The following is an 18,011-nucleotide window of genomic DNA, read 5'->3' as shown; positions in this document are numbered from 1 at the left end:
TATTGAGCTCGACACCTCAGTTTGGGCAAGGGAGGGAAACGGGGGCCCAACTAATCAAGGGCAGAGAAGCCATTTCGGTGATGTGTCTGGGTGACGACCCGTTCCCTGCTTGAGAAATAGATCAAATGGCTTTGGACGTCTAGGGGTGTTGAGGAGGAGTATATGGAGGAAGGCGACATTTTAAAGACCAAGCTGAACGGTTGGGTTTTTTTTCCAGATATAAGTAGGTATAGGCGGTATAAAACTAACCTGTAAAATTAATTTCAGCCTCCAAAATCCATCCGATAATTAATTATCTACTAAGATTCACACCTGCGATCAACGAGCGCCGTAACAGTGCACTACGTCATGTTAGTGCACTATTCACAAGGTTGCCAGCTGTCAACACCAAAAATTATATAATTATATACTCATATTTGGGTAATTGTTGTTTTAAAATAAACTCGATCACAGAAAAAAAAAAAATCTTGCACTCGTGTTGACCTTTAAGAGTAATGAAGGTGGATAATAAAGGGTTCTATATTGGTTAAAAGTCTATGCCAAGTCGTAGAGCGGGTTGTGGGGCAGGGTGAAGTGGGGGGGGGGGGGGCTGTGCTATGTTACTTTCTTAGGATTAAAAATATTCTTTAATTATCTGTAAATACTCGAAATGGTTTTGCCTGCACGACAGATTTTTACACACTCATATAACTTTCTCGCTAGTTCAAAGACGCCAGCAAAAAAAGCACACAGGAATCGAGATAGAAAGAGAAAAAAAGAGAGAATTAAATACAAAGATTGAAGGGGTGTTTGTTGGGCTTTCATCTGAGAGTCTGAATAATGGAAAGCTGAACGACATCGGAAGTGAGGGAAATTACTTAGAATCAGTTTACTCTTGAAGCGCAATGGCAGGTTAGAACTGACTGAAGAGCTCTCTAAACTAATGTCACTAGAGACTTTTTCAATAAGCTGTAGGCAGCTGACTTTATAAATCAGGATAGAATTTCCCCTGAACAGTCACCTGATCAACAGGAGTAATTCCAATTTTATTTGCCGTATATCTCTTTTGCAGCTTGTTCTCGAGAGCTGGGAAGTCTCTTCAATTTTAATACATTTGGAATTAAAATAGGACAGAACGTAAGTGGGGATTGGGTGTCAGGTCACTGGAAAATCTTGAATTTCTTTATGCATATCCTGGCGCCAGTGGATCTGGATATATAATATAGTGCTCAAAACATTTGACGTTCTCAATGACACCTGAATATTTCCTCTTCAGCCCCACCCAAAGTTTACCTGCGCTTTGCATCTTGAGTACCCCAAACAGACGCATTTTCAATAAACTTTAGGCAGCTGACTTTGTAAATCAGGATAGAATTTTCCCCTGAACAGTCACCTGATCAACAGTAGTAAATCTGATTTTATTGTCGTATATATCTCTCTTGCAGCTTGCTTTCCGAGACGTGGAAAATCCTCTTCAATTTTAATACATTTGAATAAAAACAGGACAGAACGTACGTGGGTGTAAAGTTATTGACGACCCTGAGTTCTGTAGCACCGGTTGATTTAGATATGTATATATAGCGTTCGAAACGTTTGACGTTCTCACTGACACCAAAATATTTCCTATCCTGCTTAACCCAAAGTTTACCTGTACTTTGCATCTTGAGTACCCCGAACAGGTGCTCCCAGAATGGGTTCATTCGTTGCAGCTAACACAATAAGCATGATTTTGGTGCTGGCTTCGGCTGTACTGTCGCCAGGATCCTCTTGTGTTATCAACTGTATCAGCAAACGATCTGATGACGTCTCACCGTTGCAGGCTGTTGTGGAGCAGCTAAGTCAACAACTGGTTCACCTGACGGCGCAAGTCGAAGCCAACAAAAACAGAATCGGTAAACGCTACACACCTGTCTACAAACACACAAGAAGAAACTATACAGGCCAAGTTTCTAAACCTTCTTCATGTGTACTTTTTACATTTATTTTGTTAGCCTATCTAGCCTCCTTCTGATCTTATTTTAGCCAATAACACGTCCATTCAACGCTATACGTACATATACATACCTAATTTATAAATACTTTTTGTAAATGAATGTCATGAAATACAGTCAAGGTGGCTTTTTTTCCAAAAGAAAGAAATCAAAAATCGCTTTTTTAGTGATCCTTTTTCTTAGTGATTTTTTTTTTTTTTTTAACCTCTATTCTCAAACATAATCTGCTTTAAACAAGATGACACCCAGCGTGCGGTGGGCTTCACAGCGAGGAAGAAGCTGGCCGATGTCCATGGACTGCGGCTGTACGAAACGATCGTTTTTGACGACGTCGTGTACAACGCCGGCGATGGCTACGATCCTGAGACAGGCTTCTTCACGGCCCCAGTGGCAGGATCCTATGTCTTTTTCCTTCAGGTAAATCTGCTGAATAATCTATTTCCAGTGTTTAGAAAAACGAGACAATATAAGATTGTAACAGTCGCTGTAGTTGTTTCTCAAATATATTCTTACAATGCCATTCCATTCTATTGCTATCATAGTCGACAAGAGTTAATACGATTTTTTTCAAGTTACTATAGTTATCTGGTTATGGTTTACGCTCATTATAAGGTACCTCCCCAGTCAAAAAAAAAAAAAAAAAAATATGAGTGAACATTTACTCCACACACACACACACTCTGCCATAAAATGTCATGAATGTCAATGGAAACGCCACATTCACCTATCATTGCAGATCCTCTACTGTAGCGTTGAGGACGTAAGTGCATCTACGTACACTATGTACATTCCTGATATTAGGTTTGTTATGTGCTTATTATGTTTGTGGGCTTGTACCTTGAGAACGAAACAGTTTTACACTGATTTTGCTAAAAGTGCTCTCTTCTGAGCTCAACCTAGTTGTTTGAAAACAAATCATTGCACTCTTGTAGACCTTTAAGCAGGTATTTTGTACAGCACAGGAATGAAGAGTGGTTTTTTTATTATTATTTTGCAGACGATGCTTCACAACCTAGACGAGGAACGCTTGTTTCTCGACATCACAAAAAACGGGTCGACTCTGGCACGTGCGCACGTAGGTTACTCAAATTTTGAAAACGGCAGCACCATGGTGACTACACACCTCGTTCAAGGGGAGAGAATCATGGTCAGGATAACGCTGGGGAGTCAGTTCTGGGGAGAATTTTACACAACGTTTGCGGGGTTTCGAATATCTTCTACCTAAAAAGATAAAATACAACGGGTGTCAGTTGCATGGGAACCTTCACTCAAAGACATGTCCTACTCATGATTTGGTTGTATATGCGGATTGCTGACGGAATAAAAGAGTGCAGATATCGGGGAACTGTTAAACTACGACTTCGATGTGTCTGTTGTCCAATTCCTATCGAAGTGGATGGGAGTTATCAGCTAATTAAAATTTTAGTCAGTTTGTTAAACGGAAGCTTGTGATATATAGTGTCTCTAAGTCATTCTGCCTCCTTCTAATCACCCCTCCTGCTTTCTTATCGGGTTTTTTTCTAACCTGTTTGGCTATTCTCTTACCCCAGCAACTATTATTTAACAGAGGTAGATGATTGTATGTATATTTTAAATTTTCCAGTTTAAAAAAAACAAAAAACAAATGTGACCATTTTCTCGTGGATGTTTCTTTCATCAAGAGCCCTTTGATCTTTATCTCAGATTTGTTCTTAGTCTAACATCAACACGACCGTATACATCCCAAAATATTGTATATCTTGCCGTGATGAAAAGGATCTAGAACCGCCGATTTTGTCTGTAGATTTCTTAACTGTATGCCATCCACTAAAGCAACTGTCAACATCAGCATCTGAAAGAACGAAAAGAGAAAAAAAAAAAACATACAGCATTCTGTCAAAAGTAAAAGTAAAGAAATCTTGTAATGGCATTAAAATAAGGTCAAAATGCTGCCTTTTGGTTATGCTTCACAATTGTTCCTTCCGCGTTTACCCACACACAATTATGTCTCCTTGTGGACAACCTGCTTATTTTATGCAGTCATTCAAGCGTGTGTTTACTCGCAAGCGTACCTGATTAATTTGTTTCTCTCTTTACACATAAAACTTTTCTCTGTATACCCGCTCGACATGCACCATTGACAAACCTATATAGTAGCAGCACCCGCATCTGACATGGATAAGATCGAATGAATGTTAACAGGTATTCATAACTACACGAAAGTTCTACAAATATTATGTAACTACGTCTTTCTTCACCTCTCTGTCATGTCTGTTTTTGTAGCTGTCTATATAGCAGTTTAGTACTTTTCTTAAGACGAGGGTTAGATGTAGAAAATAATTGAGTTCTGTTTATCCTACCACACTCGGGAATAAAGAAATGTCCCTTGTCATTGCCAGTGTTATTGTCATTTTCTGCATGTGTGCGCGTGTGTCTGTCTCTACGACGCTAAATAATAATAATGTAGCAGCATATGGAATCGACCACTATATATATATATGTGGCCGGGGATGATATACGCTGTTCACTAAGTACTGTCCCTGAATTACTATTCTTAACTCCTTTGTAACACTGCCTGTTGTGCTAACCATCATATAATATAACGACTCTATCTTACACTGTTTATATCCCTTAATAACTTATAACCCATTGCTTTTTTTACTCTTGTACCTGATCATATCTTGGATGTTGTTCCGTGTCCTTATAGTACCTAGCTGTCCACTGTCAATTATCATTACTGGTCTGCGCAGAGAGTGCAATCTATCTTTGTGTGATGCTGCGCGTTATAAGTTCACATTTTTCACATTATTTATTATTATGCTTGTCTCTAATGAATACAAGTAGTTTATGAAGAGAATTCTTTCAGCCCGTATACTTTCCTCTAGCGACTAGCGTTATAAAGAATGAAACACATGACAGCAAACCGTGATGTCCTGACGATATAAAAACGCCTGAAAAAAAATTACCAGAATCGAGCACAGGGATTCAGACCCTATGTCTGCTTTGAAAAATGCCTTTTTTTCTTCTTTTTTGTTTCACCCAGGAAAGACGCTGTAGCAGAAGTGAAATACTTAATCGGAAGCAGACAGCTAGTTCCTTTCCCACAGCATTGTGGGATATGCCACGTCGGCGCATGCGTCTTCCGGAAGACACGACCACAAGATGGACTACTTCCGAAATTTTCTTGGAACTCAGCAAGGCGGTGAACAACCGTCTAGTGCTGAGACGGTAAGTGGTGAAAGACAATCTTTTCGATGAGAAGTGCTAATGAATAGAATATTTATAAAGAAGACTGTTATGAGTTAATGTTGATCTGTAACCGCTTGCACACGTCAGTGTGACCACGACAGCAGACGCCAAACTAGTGTTTGGCGAGTTATAAGTATTCCTTATTATTGTAGACGCATGAACAGATTTTTTTTTAAAATTCTGTTTGGGGCATATATCAAGACATAGTACATGACTTTTCGGCTAGATCACTTTTGACGGCTGTCGGATATTTTCTACACCCCTGTTCTTTGTTTTTACCGAGCGACAGGCGTGTAGCACTGCAACATCTTTTCACTTCGCAGTAGAGCAATGACAATGTTTTATTAACAGATTTTCAAAAGAAAACAGCTTTATTTCATGTGTATTTGTGAGGGCTTTACTCATATATTTTCTTTTTCGTGCTTTTTAGATTGAAAGATTGTGCCATCGGGTGCAAACCTCATCTTTACTTGAAGACAGACGAGATGCTGTTAGAGCTCTCAAGGCGTTGTCAAAGGTGCAGAACCGCGTTGTTGAATACTCTGTTGTGCTCTCTCTTTCACCCTCTGTGTATGTATATGTGGGGATGGGGTAATTGGTGTATGGGGTGAGACAATGTTTGAAATTGCAAAGCTTCAATTCAGAACAGTAATAATTTTATACAACATGAAGAAAACCATTTGCCATTTTAAACAATGGTTGTTGCTAGGATATATGAATGTCTTATTGACATGTTGCATTAATAAATGCATTCTGTTTACTGAATATATTCACACTGGACATCAGACTAGATAATTAATCATGGAACTCATGAAACTCAGAAGCAAAAATATTATTTTCTTGACCACTGCCAACCTTTTATTCCTAACAGTTTATTTAGGTGTAGCACCCAACACATGTGCTTACATGGGGAATAAAAGAAATAACATCTCTTTCAGAAGTTCCGGCTTGAAGTTGGAACCCAAGCAATGGATGTTCTTACCAAAGTACTGGAGACTGATAGGTATTAATATCATAACATATGTGCATGTTGTGGTAAAATGTATGCAGTTTTTCTAAAACAGTTCTCATTCATGATATTGATATATGCTGTAAAATCTTCATATTTAAAAAAGTTTAAACACTTTAAGTTTGCAAATTATCTGATTATTTGTATTAGGTTATTTTATGATAAAGAGGTTCGTAACTTTTGTCAATTGTTTAAATCATTATGGACATTAATAATTCTTTATAGTGTGCAGTAAAGTTGTCACTACCACTAAGTTCAAATTGACAGTAGCTATTAATTTATAGATGATATGCTCAGATAATGCATTCAAAATCACATTTGTACAAATTGGGTTTCAGCTGTTTATAAGAAAAGGTTATGATTTTTTTTCCCCCATAGGAGTGATGTGGAAATCACAGGTTATGCTTTGGACACACTTTTTAACGTGATGTCAAATGAGCCTTCAGAAGAGGGTAAGATATGCTTATGTATAACTGCTTGTTTCATAGTTACATGTAACTGCTGTTATTGATCTGCATAGTATTTTAAACTTTTTAGTGTGAACTTTTTTTATGGTGTCTCATTACAAAAATATGGGTATCCAAATAAAATATAAATGTCTGTTTCCCTGACGTTATTCAATAATTCCAGAATTTGAATCTATATAACATCTATTAGATCTGTAGAGTAATCTACATGTGGCTATAGTATAATGTCTGTTTTGTCCAGATGAAATGACCTCAAAATCTTCTGTTGATCTGGGAGAGCAGTTCACTGAAATCTTTATCAAGAAGCAAGAGAATGTTACCATGCTTATTTCTTTATTAGAGGTATTTCTTTGTTATGACCCTTTGACTAATACTTCAAAAATATTTTAATAATTTCTTAAACTTATTCATTTAATTTGTTTCATTTATCTGTCAAGCATATTATGGCATGTTCCTATTCACTGTTAGTGGTTAAAGGCAGTTATGGCAAGGCTGAGATGTATGAATAAACATGTTCGCATATTTATGTGCATGTGATGTGTTCAGGAGTATGATTTTCATATCCGATGGCCAACTGTGAGGCTCTTGACTGTGCTGCTGACCAACAGGCTTAAAGATCTTCAAGAATGCATTCTTGTAATTCCAATGGCAGTATCCAAACTCATGGACCTGTTGGTTGACAGTCGCGAGATCATCCGCAATGATGTAAATAAATCACCATTCTTTGAATGCCTGCCATCACTTGTTTATCTTTCTTTTGTAAAATTTATTTCTTATTTATTTTTCTCAAGTCTTTGCATTGGTAAGGTTACAAAGAAAAAATTTTATTACATGTAATTTTACGTATACCTCATATACATGTCTTTAATGACCTAGTCAATCTTATTCATGTTCCATTATTATAAAGCAGGAAGAGTAGTAAACTCCATGCATATGTAGCTTTTTTCCCCTAACCTGTCAGCTTACATTACGAAAATGTTAAAGCTGGATGAAAAAGGTTCAAGTATCGTGAATGACTTAATAATCTGTTATCTGAGTTTACTGTAAAGAAATCATTCAGTAACATTTCTTTTCGTTACTAGGCTTTGCTGCTTTTAAATCAGCTGACAAAGGGACATGCAAACATTCAAAAGATTGTGGCTTTTGAAAATGCCTTTGAGAGAATTCTAGATATTATTGTGGAGGAAGGGGCCAGTGATGGAGGTAGGTTAGAGTTATAAAATGACATGATAGGTATGAGTATTATTGATTTTTGTCTTTCATCTCCTTCACAGAAGTTATGGCAGAATGAAAAAAATAAAATTTTCTGAATTAACTTAAATAGTATTCATAAACCTTTGAATTAAAAATGTTTTATTTGCCATAAATTGTTAAATAAAAATGAAGTAGTGTTGGTTTTGTTTTTAGATCAGAATGTTTTTGTTCAGAACATTTTACAAAGAGTCACTGCTAATTTCCCTTTGATTTCATTTTTTAGGCATAGTAGTGGAGGACTGCCTTTTACTTCTTCTCAACCTCTTGAAGAACAATGCATCCAACCAAAACTTTTTCAAAGAGGGCAGCTACATTCAACGCATTTCACCATTTCTGGAGCTGGGCTCAGCATCAGCACCAAGCAAGCAATCTGGTTGGTCAGCACAGAAAGTCACCAATATACACCTCATCCTGCAGCTGGTGCGCACTCTGGTCTCCCCTAGCAACCCCCAGAATCAGACTGTGGCTTGCCAGAAAGTAATGAACCAGTGTGGTAAGACATTTTTCTTTCTTCCTTTCTTTTTTTTTTTTTGTTTGTTTTTGGATTGCGTATGTAGTAGTGTTCACATGGGTATAAACATTAAAATATTTACTAGAATGTTCTTAAGAGTTTACACCAATAAACCAGGAGTTAATCTTACGTACAAATTTTAATCCAGGTAAAGTTTCATATCATTTATTATTAAGTAAACTGTTTTTAGTTACAAAGATGTTATGAATCTTCACAGGAATATCAGTCTTATGAGGTTCCTGCTAATTGTTGTATTTCATTTCCTTTTCACAGGATTGTTGCAACAGTTGTGTTCTATACTTATGGCTAGTGGTGTGCCAGCTGATGTCCTGACAGAGGTGAGCTTAACTCTTTCTGTGTATCATCAATAGAAAGTAACTTTTATAATGTGGAAAATGAATATGTGTTTGTCAAGTACCCTATAAGTTATCTTAGAGACTAAGTATTGTTTCTTTTTCTCTCATCACATTTTTTTTCTATAAATGGCCTGAGTTGCTGCCCCTGAAGCCAACTTAGCGCATGTGCAAATTTTTGTCAGTTTTATAGGCAAAGTAATAATAATAAAACAATGACTACAGTGGCTGTGACTGCCACTTAATTACCTTCATTGTAATAATTTATTTTGGACCCCTGTAAAATTCTAGGATGCCTTTTTATGCAGTTTCTTGAGCAAGAAGGTAAATGGAAGAGAGAAAGGGATTGCTCTCCTCACAAAGTTGCATGCAACAACTGGTTCTTTCATCTTCATACTTGCATCCAAGTCTGGTTTAGGTGTCCAGAAGCACAGTTTTGGTTTGTCCTCAGTAAATAAAACCATGCAGAAAAATAATAAATAAGCTCTAAATGTTATATGTGATGTGAAATATTGCTTCATCTGTCTCAATGGCTAATGGAAATGGGTAGTCTCAGAAAGTCTCAAAATTTTACACAGTAAATGTTTTAATACTATTACTACCTTTAATACCGGTTTAAGCTATTTGAGGAACTCTTTTCTTTCTGCCAGATATGGAAAGTCAAAAAAATTACATTTACTCCATGAATAAGAACGTATTTCCAAGCCGTAAATTGCTAAAATGAAAGTGGATACCCTAAGAGTATTTCAAAATCTCATATGAAAATATATTTTTTTTAAAGCATTGTATCCTAAATTGTCAGGATATCTGTGCTTCCTGCCTCTAGTTATGTAGTGACTGTGTTGAGCTGAAATTGTCTTATCTCTTTTCTCTCTTATCAGCAATATGGCTCATATTTTCACTCTTCATGAGGCTTTTGGACTATTGTTTTTATGCCAACACATGTCTTTCAAAAGTGAAAGTATACTGCTTTTGGAATAAAGCAGCTTAAATTTTGTTTAACAGAAAATATCATTGTGTTTTGGTATCATTACCATGGTATGCTTTCAACAGCATCTCTGCCTTAGGATATATCATCTTATTGTATAGATTACCAAGATCGGAGGAATAAATTATCTTTGATAGATCTGTCTCAAAACTCATGAAATGCATTATGTTTAGAAAATCAAGACTGGTTATCTCTGACAGACAATCAACACTGTTTCTGAGGTCATTCGTGGGAACCAGGCTAATCAGGAGTACTTTGCTTCAGTCTTGGCACCTTCCAATCCTCCAAGGTCTGTGAGTGCTTTAACGCATTTAATACAGGTGTATGATGCAATTAAGCTTTAGAATATCTCGTTCAATATGGGTGTTTTGATGGAATTGATCTATAGAGCTATCAAGACATTTGCATTCACTGGTGTAAACTGTAAAAGAAGCATTAAATGAATGGTGTTCACCATACTGGTAAAAAGGATTTTTTTAGTTTTGGTCCGTCTTCTCCAGGTTTTTGCCGAAAAAGTGCCCCCTTAATTCCTGACTAAAAAAGTACAGTGACAGAAAATGGTTGTTGAACATTAACACAGTTCTGTGTCACTTAACAATGGAGAAAAGACACGAGAAATATACCAGTAGGCAATATCATTTCTGTGTCAACATCATAGTGTTTTATAACTGGCAGTTGGTTTGTTTAGACCATAATCATTAATTTTTATACACATCTGTAGGTTTGTTTACATCATAATCACCACAGAGACATGAGTAATATAGAGATAGATGATTTTATCTTTATTACTCTATCACTTTTACTTTTCTACAAGACCTTTCTTTGGGGTATAAAGAAATATTCTGTAGTCATATTTTTTTAACTCTGTATTTACTCTCTTACTATTTTAACTTAAGCAGACATGGGAGCATTGCCTATGGAAAAGATTTCAAATTACAAGCTCTTGGTTGAGAGTGAGTATCTCTTTGTGCAGACCTGCCATTGTGGTGCTACTGATGTCCATGGTGAACGAGAAACAGCCATTTGTACTTCGGTGTGCTGTGTTGTATTGCTTCCAGTCTTTCTTGTACAAGAATGAAGTTGGTCAGTCACAGATCATCCAGACACTTTTGCCTACAACTGCTGATGGTAAAGCATATTTCTTAAAACTCCATGCAGCTAATTTGTTTACATTTCTGGTGAAAATGCCATTTCAGATGATTTAGACTGCTTTTTAAGGTAATAGTATTTAATAATGTGGTTATACAACATGCTTGCTCTGATAACTTCTATTAGCATTTATGTTTTCTTTTCCTTTCATAAATGTGCTTTTAGACATGTCCTGCTGTTAAAAGATTGAGGTTGTCTTGCAGTCAACACTATCACAGCTGGCCAGCTGCTCTGTGGGGGTCTGTTTAGTACAGACTCACTGTCCAACTGGTTTGCAGCTGTGGCCCTGTTACATGCAGTGATTGGTAGAAATACCAACAATAGGGGACAACTGTTAAGGGTACAGCTGGCCACAAGTCTGGGTAACCCACCTGTTTCACTCCTGCAACAATGCTGCAACATTCTGGCCCAGGTCTGTTGATAAAACTGGCCTTATTGCCAGAAGCTCTGGTAGACATAAAAACAAAAATGGAAAGAGGCACTTGGTGGTTCAGTAGCTAATTCACCTGTCACCAAGATATTAAGAATCATGTTATGGATTTTGGCACTCTTTCTTGGAGAAACAGAATTTTTTATGGAGTTGGCTAGATCTTTAAAGTGGTGATATACATAGATCAGGTGCTGTCTCATGCACATAAAAAAAGTAGTGATAATTATTGTATGAATTTTTGAGGGCATTTAAAACTGTCTGGGAGGGACAGAGAAGTGACATTGACAGACTTTGAAAATCGATGCCTGCTGAAAGTTTGTGCTATTGTTTTTTCATATAAATTCATTTATTTGTTTGTATTTAAATAACTCCTTTGGTCGGGTTGTCTGGTAAGTATCGCAGAAAGACAATTTACATTGAAAATTTTATTTGTATTGAAAAACAGGGCGCCAAACTTCAGACCCGCATAGGTCTTTTGATGCTTTTGTGTACCTGGATGGCAGATTGTCCAATTGCAGTCAACCATTTCCTTACAAATTCAGCCAACGTGTCTTATGTATCCATTTTCTTTGAAGAGGGATAGATGTACCTGCTTCTAAAGATGCATAGTTGTTTGTGGGAATATAAGAAATGTAAACCCATGGAGATATGAGTATGGGAACATTCAGGCATGCATGTACAGAAGCTGAAACAAGTCTTAGAAAAGGCGAAGCAAACATGTCTGTGCACAGTTCTTTAGTTTGCATAAATGTTAATATGTAGCACATTCAGTTCAGAACTTTATCAAAACAAAATTATTTTATAAAGAGAGGGAGGGGTTGAAGTAATTGTCAATGTGAATGAAGCGGCGGTGTAAAATTGAAACATAAAAATATATTCATGTGCATGTCAGAAAACTGTAAAATATCTCTGTACCCCTTAACACCCAATAGCTGATTTCCCAAGTATCATCATCAGAGGGAGATGAGCTGGAACTGATAGTGCAAGGACTGTGTGCCTTCCTGCTAGGACTTTGTATGGTCTTCAATGATAATCAAAATTCATCATTCACAAAGTATGTTGATTTATTGCTTTTATTTACAAATTATCATTCCCTTCTTTTATGTGTTCTTTAAGGGAACAAGTGTTGTTGTATAATTCTTTTAAAAATGTATGTCACAGGATTTTAAAAAAAGCTGACTATAGTTGGAAAGCTTATTAAAGTGATTAATGTACATAAGGATGAAGTACAAAATAAAAAAGAACAAATCAATATTTAATTATTCTATCACTGCGAATTTTGCCAGTTAGAACTCCTTACTTAAGAAACCTTTTAGACCAAGTCATAAAACTGTTAGAGAAAATAATGTTACTCTTTTGCCTTGCCACTCTCCCCCAAGAACAAATTTTAAGTGACACAAATTATAAAAAAACAGGTTGGTTGATTGATTGATTGATGATTTCAGAGCATCATTAAAAGAAGTAATACAGAACAGAATTGGTGAAGAGGTTTTTGCAGACAAATTAACTCAGGTTGCAAAAAACGAAAACTATACTCGGGCAGCCAAGAAACCTCATCTTAACTACAAGCATCCTAGTGAAATAGTCTTCGATCATGAGTTTACCAAACTGTTCAAGAATCTGGAAAGTGAGTGTTCTAAGCTACTTAAAATGACTAGTGGAGACCTGTTTTTCTTTCAAAGCCTGAAACATATACATGTAGTGTGAAATCGTTATTTACAAAGGGTTATATAAAGTACATTAATCAGAAGATTTGCATAAATTTTTTGTCAAGATGTCTTCTTTTTTAAATACTTTGGGAACTCTATTACAGTAACTTTTCTTTTTCTGCCCTTCTTGATTCTACCATCCATATTTTTATATGTGTCCACAACTGTTTATCTCATTTGTTATAAGAAGAAAACCAGTCATACCTTACTGTACTCTTCTGACTTCCACTTTCTGAAGACATTCAATATCAAGTCAACGTCCTCCATTAGAGGTCTCTTAATAACTTTGCCTGCCACCAACATATCCAACTTGATATTTACTTATCTCCTCATCCTCTCCACTCTTCTATGATCCCCTCAGGCTTTGCATTCATTGGACTTGACTTTATACATTTGGTCCACATTCCTTTTCTGTCTCTGGTCCACTCACCAAGATTGAACTGCCACTCCTTATTTACTGCTCTCTTTTTTTTCAAAATTTTTTTTTTTCCAATTCTGCCATAGTGTGTGTCCATGTGAGCACCATGGATTGCTGTAGCAAGAGTGGGTGCTTTATAAATACATTAATCATTACTATTAAATAATTAAACTCCAGGTATGTTGCATATATATTTTATATGAGACAATAACAATTCCTTGTTTAAATTGTGTAATTTTCCCAAAGCAAGATGGTCCTGGTGCTAAAATATGTTACTCTCTTTTAATAGATGACGTATTAGTTGCTGTGTCTGGTGAGGAGAACTCTGGATTAAAAGCAACTAGTCGCAGAGAACATGAAAACCTTGTGGAAAACTATAAGGAAGTCATTAAAGAACAAGTGAGAATGGCTTTTACTGTTTTCGCATTCATCAGCTTCTTGAAATAAAGTAGTATCAGAATACATCTACCAACCCTTTCTGTCTCTTTCTCACTGAGAACAAACATGGATCTTTTATTTTTACTTTGGCCTGTAGGTGGCAGAAAATAAAATACTTCTGTGTCCTCTGAATCTGTTATTTAGGCCATCTTTGATTTTTTTAAGTGGACAATGTATCTGTTGCTATAAGTAAAAATAAATGTAATCTGTTATAACAGGACCAAAAGCTGAATGATATGTCCCAACGTGTCCTAGAGCTTCAGTCAAAACACTCCGCTGCTACAGCAACTATTGATGAGTTGAGATCACAGGTTCAACAGCTAAAGGACCAGAATGCCCTTCTAAAGGCCCAGAAAGGTTAGGTTTTTGAGAAGTTTGAGCACTCCGGGATCATTTAGATAATTTTACTGGTACTGCATTTCTTCTGGTAGAAGACCATGGTTTGTTCTCAACAATGAAGGTTTAGATCTTATTAGTAGACCAGGGTCATGTTAGCTGGCTGCTAGGACCTAATATCTTTTAAGGATTTTAGCTGACAACTTGGGTTAGCATCCAGCTAGTGCTTTAGCATCCACCTGGTACCTGCAGATGCTTTGGTAAGAGAGAGAGAGAAGTGGGTATTGTTTAGTTGTTTTTTTAAATATATATATATGTTTTTAATAAGGGAACTTTCCATGCTGACAAGTGAACTGTGGGGGATAGTGACTGTATTGTTGATGTGTTTCAGGAAGCCAGTCTAGTAACCATTTGCAAGGAACACCTCCTGGTGGTGATAATGTAGAGAAGTTTCAGAAAGAGATACAGATGCTCAGGTTTCAAGTGGCAGAGAAAGATTTACAGATAGAACAACTGGTGAGAAGATGTTTCTTCTCCCATGGCCTGCTGCAAGCAGCAATAAATAGTCTTCCTTACTCATTTAAGACATTTTATATATCACTCATTCCATCAGGTCTGCCTGATGTCAGCATGTACAATAAAGCCTGTAACATGGAAACAATTTTAATAGTCACTCTTTTTCCTTTCACTTTAATAGCTGTGGTGCAAGATCTCATGGAAATAAAAGATTGGATTAAAAAAACAAAAAACATTTCTCAGTATCTGTTTATGTTGATAGACCACCAGTCTCACCACTTTAGAAGCCAGCCTAGCTTCTCAGATTGGTGATGAGAACAAGGAGAACAGCCCCAGTGAAGCAGCAGTACTTCAGATCTCAATCAATAGATTAAACATGGAACTGAAAGATCTGAGGGTGAACTGTGATCAGAAAGACACCGAAATATCTACCCTCAGGTCTCAGCTCGAGGGCTCTCAGCAGGATTTGCTACAGCTAGTAAGTGTTACTACTGATGTTTAGTGAAAGTGTGACGTTCATTCAAGGAAATGTCAAGACTAGAGACTAGCTTTTGTCAGTTTAACTCGGTTTCATGTTCTTCATTTCCTATCATGACATACATGCACAGTTTCCCTTTATTAAGATTTTTACTTTCTTGTTTTTGTGCTGCTCCATTACCTCTTTAGCATGTAGGCTAATTTTGTTAAATTAAAAGGTATTAAAACAACAATAACTATTGTTGCATTTTACTTCTATTCATAGGTATTTTCCTTTTTTATAATTTTTTGCAGCAAAACAACTCTTCAAATAGTCAGGGTTTTCTGGACTCAAGAGTCACGGAAATGACTGAAGAGATCAGGCGACTGAGCGAGGAGAAGACATCCTTACAGGAACGCTTAAAGAAATCAAATGAAGAAAATCTAAAGCTAGCAAACAAAATCAGGGTATGGAATCCATTCACTTGGCTTATCTTCTAGTAGCGCATAGTGCAGTTTCTGGTCATCAAAGTGTATTAGCAAAACTCTAGAGATATTGGAGATGTGGGAACAAGTTTTTCCTCCCCGATTCATTCTTTCCCATTACATAATAATGCAGTTCTTAGGGGAACTGGGATCAGACCAAAAAAGAAGAAAAGATACATCTCCCATGGCTGCAATAAAGAGCTTAACTTGAAAGATTTTAATTTTTTCAAATAAGTCTGTTTGTAAGAATCCTCAAAAGTCGGTGGTACAGCTGGTTTTAATATCTCCAGAGATGGATTATTTTATTTCTTAATTATTTTTTTCTTTTTGTTATCTGTTTTAAGGTCCTTGAAGAGGAACGAGAAGCAGAAGCAGAAGATAAGCGGTCTTTAAATGAAGAGCTGGAGACATTAAAGAAGGAGCAAGATGACCTTTTGGTACTGCTGGCTGACCAGGATGGCAAAATCAACAAATTCAAACAACGTCTTAAAGACCTCGGCCAAGTTGTAAGTCCTGTTTTTGGTTACAGTGGGTTGTTTGGAAGCCAACTGTGATTAGTTTATCTGACAGAAACTGTAAATTTAGCCAGAGGCAGTGATGATAGATAAAACTGCTTCCAGGATTGTGTTTATCCAATTCAGAAATCCTGGCTTTTTTTTTTTTTTTGAAACTGTGCACCGTCTTTTCGTAAAACGTTTGGTTGTGCCTGAACCTCAGGTGGGATAACTTTTGTATTATCATTACAGGTGGAAGAAGACGAAGAGGAATTTGATGATGAGGAGGAAGAGATGGGAGAAGAGGCCTGATAGATGGTGTAGGGTTTAATGTTGGCTTTAACTTGTGTCATTTCTTTAGCACTCCCCACAAAGGTCTTGCGTGACAAGAGTGTAGATTGCCTTATGCAAAATGAGATATTTCCATGCAAAATAACAGTTGGTTGATATTAACAGGGACTTCTGGGTACCTTCTGATATCATGAGACAACCCTGCACATGAAAATGGTCCTATTACCTGAGTTGTCAGGAAATACCCTTTCACCATTACACTTCTGTTTAAGATCCTGAATATCTTGAACAGCTATTTTTTTTTTTTTTTTTTTTTTATGGCTTGAAGCCTATTTCTACAGAGACATTAGTGCAGCTCCGCATAGCTAAACGGGACAAGGAATTGTGTTATGGGTGATGGCAAATGTGCTTATTAAAACAACTTTCCTAGAAAGGAACTCTGTGAATAATGATATAAATTCATGTTCTTTATATTGTTTTTTTGTATGCATCATGGATCTCTGGCACCCAGATTTCTGAACTTGCTTGCAGAAAAGAGTGTTCTGTGATTTCTAGAACTTTACTCTTTGCAGACTTCACTGTTTCTTCACAAAGATTCTTATTCTTTCATTACTTGTGTATTTCTGTACAGTTGCAATGTACAAATGCAATGTATTTTGGATATGCAGTGAGCTGGTATACAAGAGTTAGGTTGCTATTTCCAGGTTAAATTATATCATTTCAGTGTTGTGATGATCAAGAAATCTGAGTTCAGACACTGATCTCTGACTTGTGACTAGCAGCAGTGAGAATAAGTTGAAGTTGTACATGAATTGTATTATGTGGAAACTTTGTATATTCATTGTAAACTTGCAGATGACATTGTTATGACAGCGTTACTGTTTCAGTTGTTGAATACAGCATATTTTCTAGTATTAATGAGTCATCGTTTTTTGTTTTGCCTTTTGCCCCCTTTTATGGAGGTAATTTTTTTGCACCTGTTAGCAGAAGAAATGACATGATTGAAGAGGAAGTAGTTGCAAAGCTTCCATTCGTTAAAGTAGATAAATGGTCCGTTGGTACCGGTTGGCGGTAGAGTTGGAGGAGAGGGAGACGGACGGCTGGATAGACGCAGCGGCTGCTGATATGGCTCGCAACCTGGACCTGTTTTTAGCAGTCACGAGCAGATCCTGTAAAGAACGATCATTCCACCCCTTCCAATTTGCAAGCTAATTTTTCCTCCGTCAACCTTAGTGTCGACCTTATTTCCCTTCCGATGCATGTCTTGGAACTAGACCAACGTGATGGGAGGGGGGGGTTAGATAAGTCAAAGACTGAGAAAATGCAAGTGAGATCGACAAGCTTTTGAAACTATCTTACTATCACAATTACTCTGGTTTTCTGCTTTAAAATGAATAAAAACATATGAGAAGTTCCATGACACAGACTCCTTTGAATAAATGCCTCATGGTGCACGTTAGTGGGTTGATCTGATAAATTCGGATGAAATGGCAGTGAAGTTCATGAAT

General features: G+C 36.8%; 2 protein-coding genes across 2 annotated transcripts; both read left to right on the top strand.

The window, feature by feature from the left end:
- Positions 1 to 1,566: 1,566 nt before the first annotated feature.
- Positions 1,567 to 3,472, top strand: LOC112567043 (complement C1q-like protein 3). Its single transcript, XM_025243533.1, has 3 exons — positions 1,567 to 1,871; positions 2,209 to 2,387; positions 2,968 to 3,472. The coding sequence occupies exons 1-3, from the start codon at positions 1,670 to 1,672 to the stop codon at positions 3,193 to 3,195; spliced, it is 609 nt and encodes a 202-aa protein (XP_025099318.1). The 5' UTR covers positions 1,567 to 1,669; the 3' UTR covers positions 3,196 to 3,472.
- Positions 3,473 to 5,030: 1,558 nt separating this feature from the next.
- Positions 5,031 to 17,417, top strand: LOC112561862 (general vesicular transport factor p115-like). Its single transcript, XM_025234681.1, has 22 exons — positions 5,031 to 5,177; positions 5,629 to 5,715; positions 6,137 to 6,201; positions 6,586 to 6,659; positions 6,916 to 7,016; positions 7,221 to 7,379; positions 7,757 to 7,877; positions 8,152 to 8,421; positions 8,713 to 8,777; positions 9,981 to 10,069; positions 10,754 to 10,908; positions 11,133 to 11,341; positions 11,805 to 11,915; positions 12,292 to 12,413; positions 12,805 to 12,986; positions 13,776 to 13,885; positions 14,143 to 14,281; positions 14,652 to 14,776; positions 15,039 to 15,254; positions 15,548 to 15,700; positions 16,063 to 16,224; positions 16,465 to 17,417. Exons 1-22 carry the CDS (start codon positions 5,112 to 5,114, stop codon positions 16,522 to 16,524), a joined length of 2,841 nt encoding a protein of 946 aa, XP_025090466.1. The 5' UTR covers positions 5,031 to 5,111; the 3' UTR covers positions 16,525 to 17,417.
- The last annotated feature ends 594 nt before the right edge of the window (positions 17,418 to 18,011 follow it).

The sequence above is a fragment of the Pomacea canaliculata genome, linkage group LG1 (genome assembly GCF_003073045.1).
Source record: "Pomacea canaliculata isolate SZHN2017 linkage group LG1, ASM307304v1, whole genome shotgun sequence".
Lineage (NCBI taxonomy): Eukaryota > Metazoa > Mollusca > Gastropoda > Architaenioglossa > Ampullariidae > Pomacea > Pomacea canaliculata.
The sequence above is the reverse complement of the archived record's forward strand: the minus strand, read 5'-3'. Positions and strand labels throughout refer to the sequence as shown.

What these genes read in the sequence shown, in the direction of transcription:
- LOC112567043 (XM_025243533.1), top strand. Translation starts at nt 1,670, where the DNA reads ATGGGTTCATTCGTTGCAGCTAACACAATAAGCATGATTTTGGTGCTG. An exon ending in AGCCAACAAAAACAGAATCG is followed by an intron (nt 1,872 to 2,208) that starts GTAAACGCTACA and finishes GCTTTAAACAAG; the next exon opens with ATGACACCCAGCGTGCGGTG. An exon ending in CCTATGTCTTTTTCCTTCAG is followed by an intron (nt 2,388 to 2,967) that starts GTAAATCTGCTG and finishes ATTATTTTGCAG; the next exon opens with ACGATGCTTCACAACCTAGA.
- LOC112561862 (XM_025234681.1), top strand. Translation starts at nt 5,112, where the DNA reads ATGGACTACTTCCGAAATTTTCTTGGAACTCAGCAAGGCGGTGAACAA. An exon ending in GCGAGATCATCCGCAATGAT is followed by an intron (nt 7,380 to 7,756) that starts GTAAATAAATCA and finishes TTTCGTTACTAG; the next exon opens with GCTTTGCTGCTTTTAAATCA. An exon ending in ATTTACAGATAGAACAACTG is followed by an intron (nt 14,777 to 15,038) that starts GTGAGAAGATGT and finishes TTATGTTGATAG; the next exon opens with ACCACCAGTCTCACCACTTT.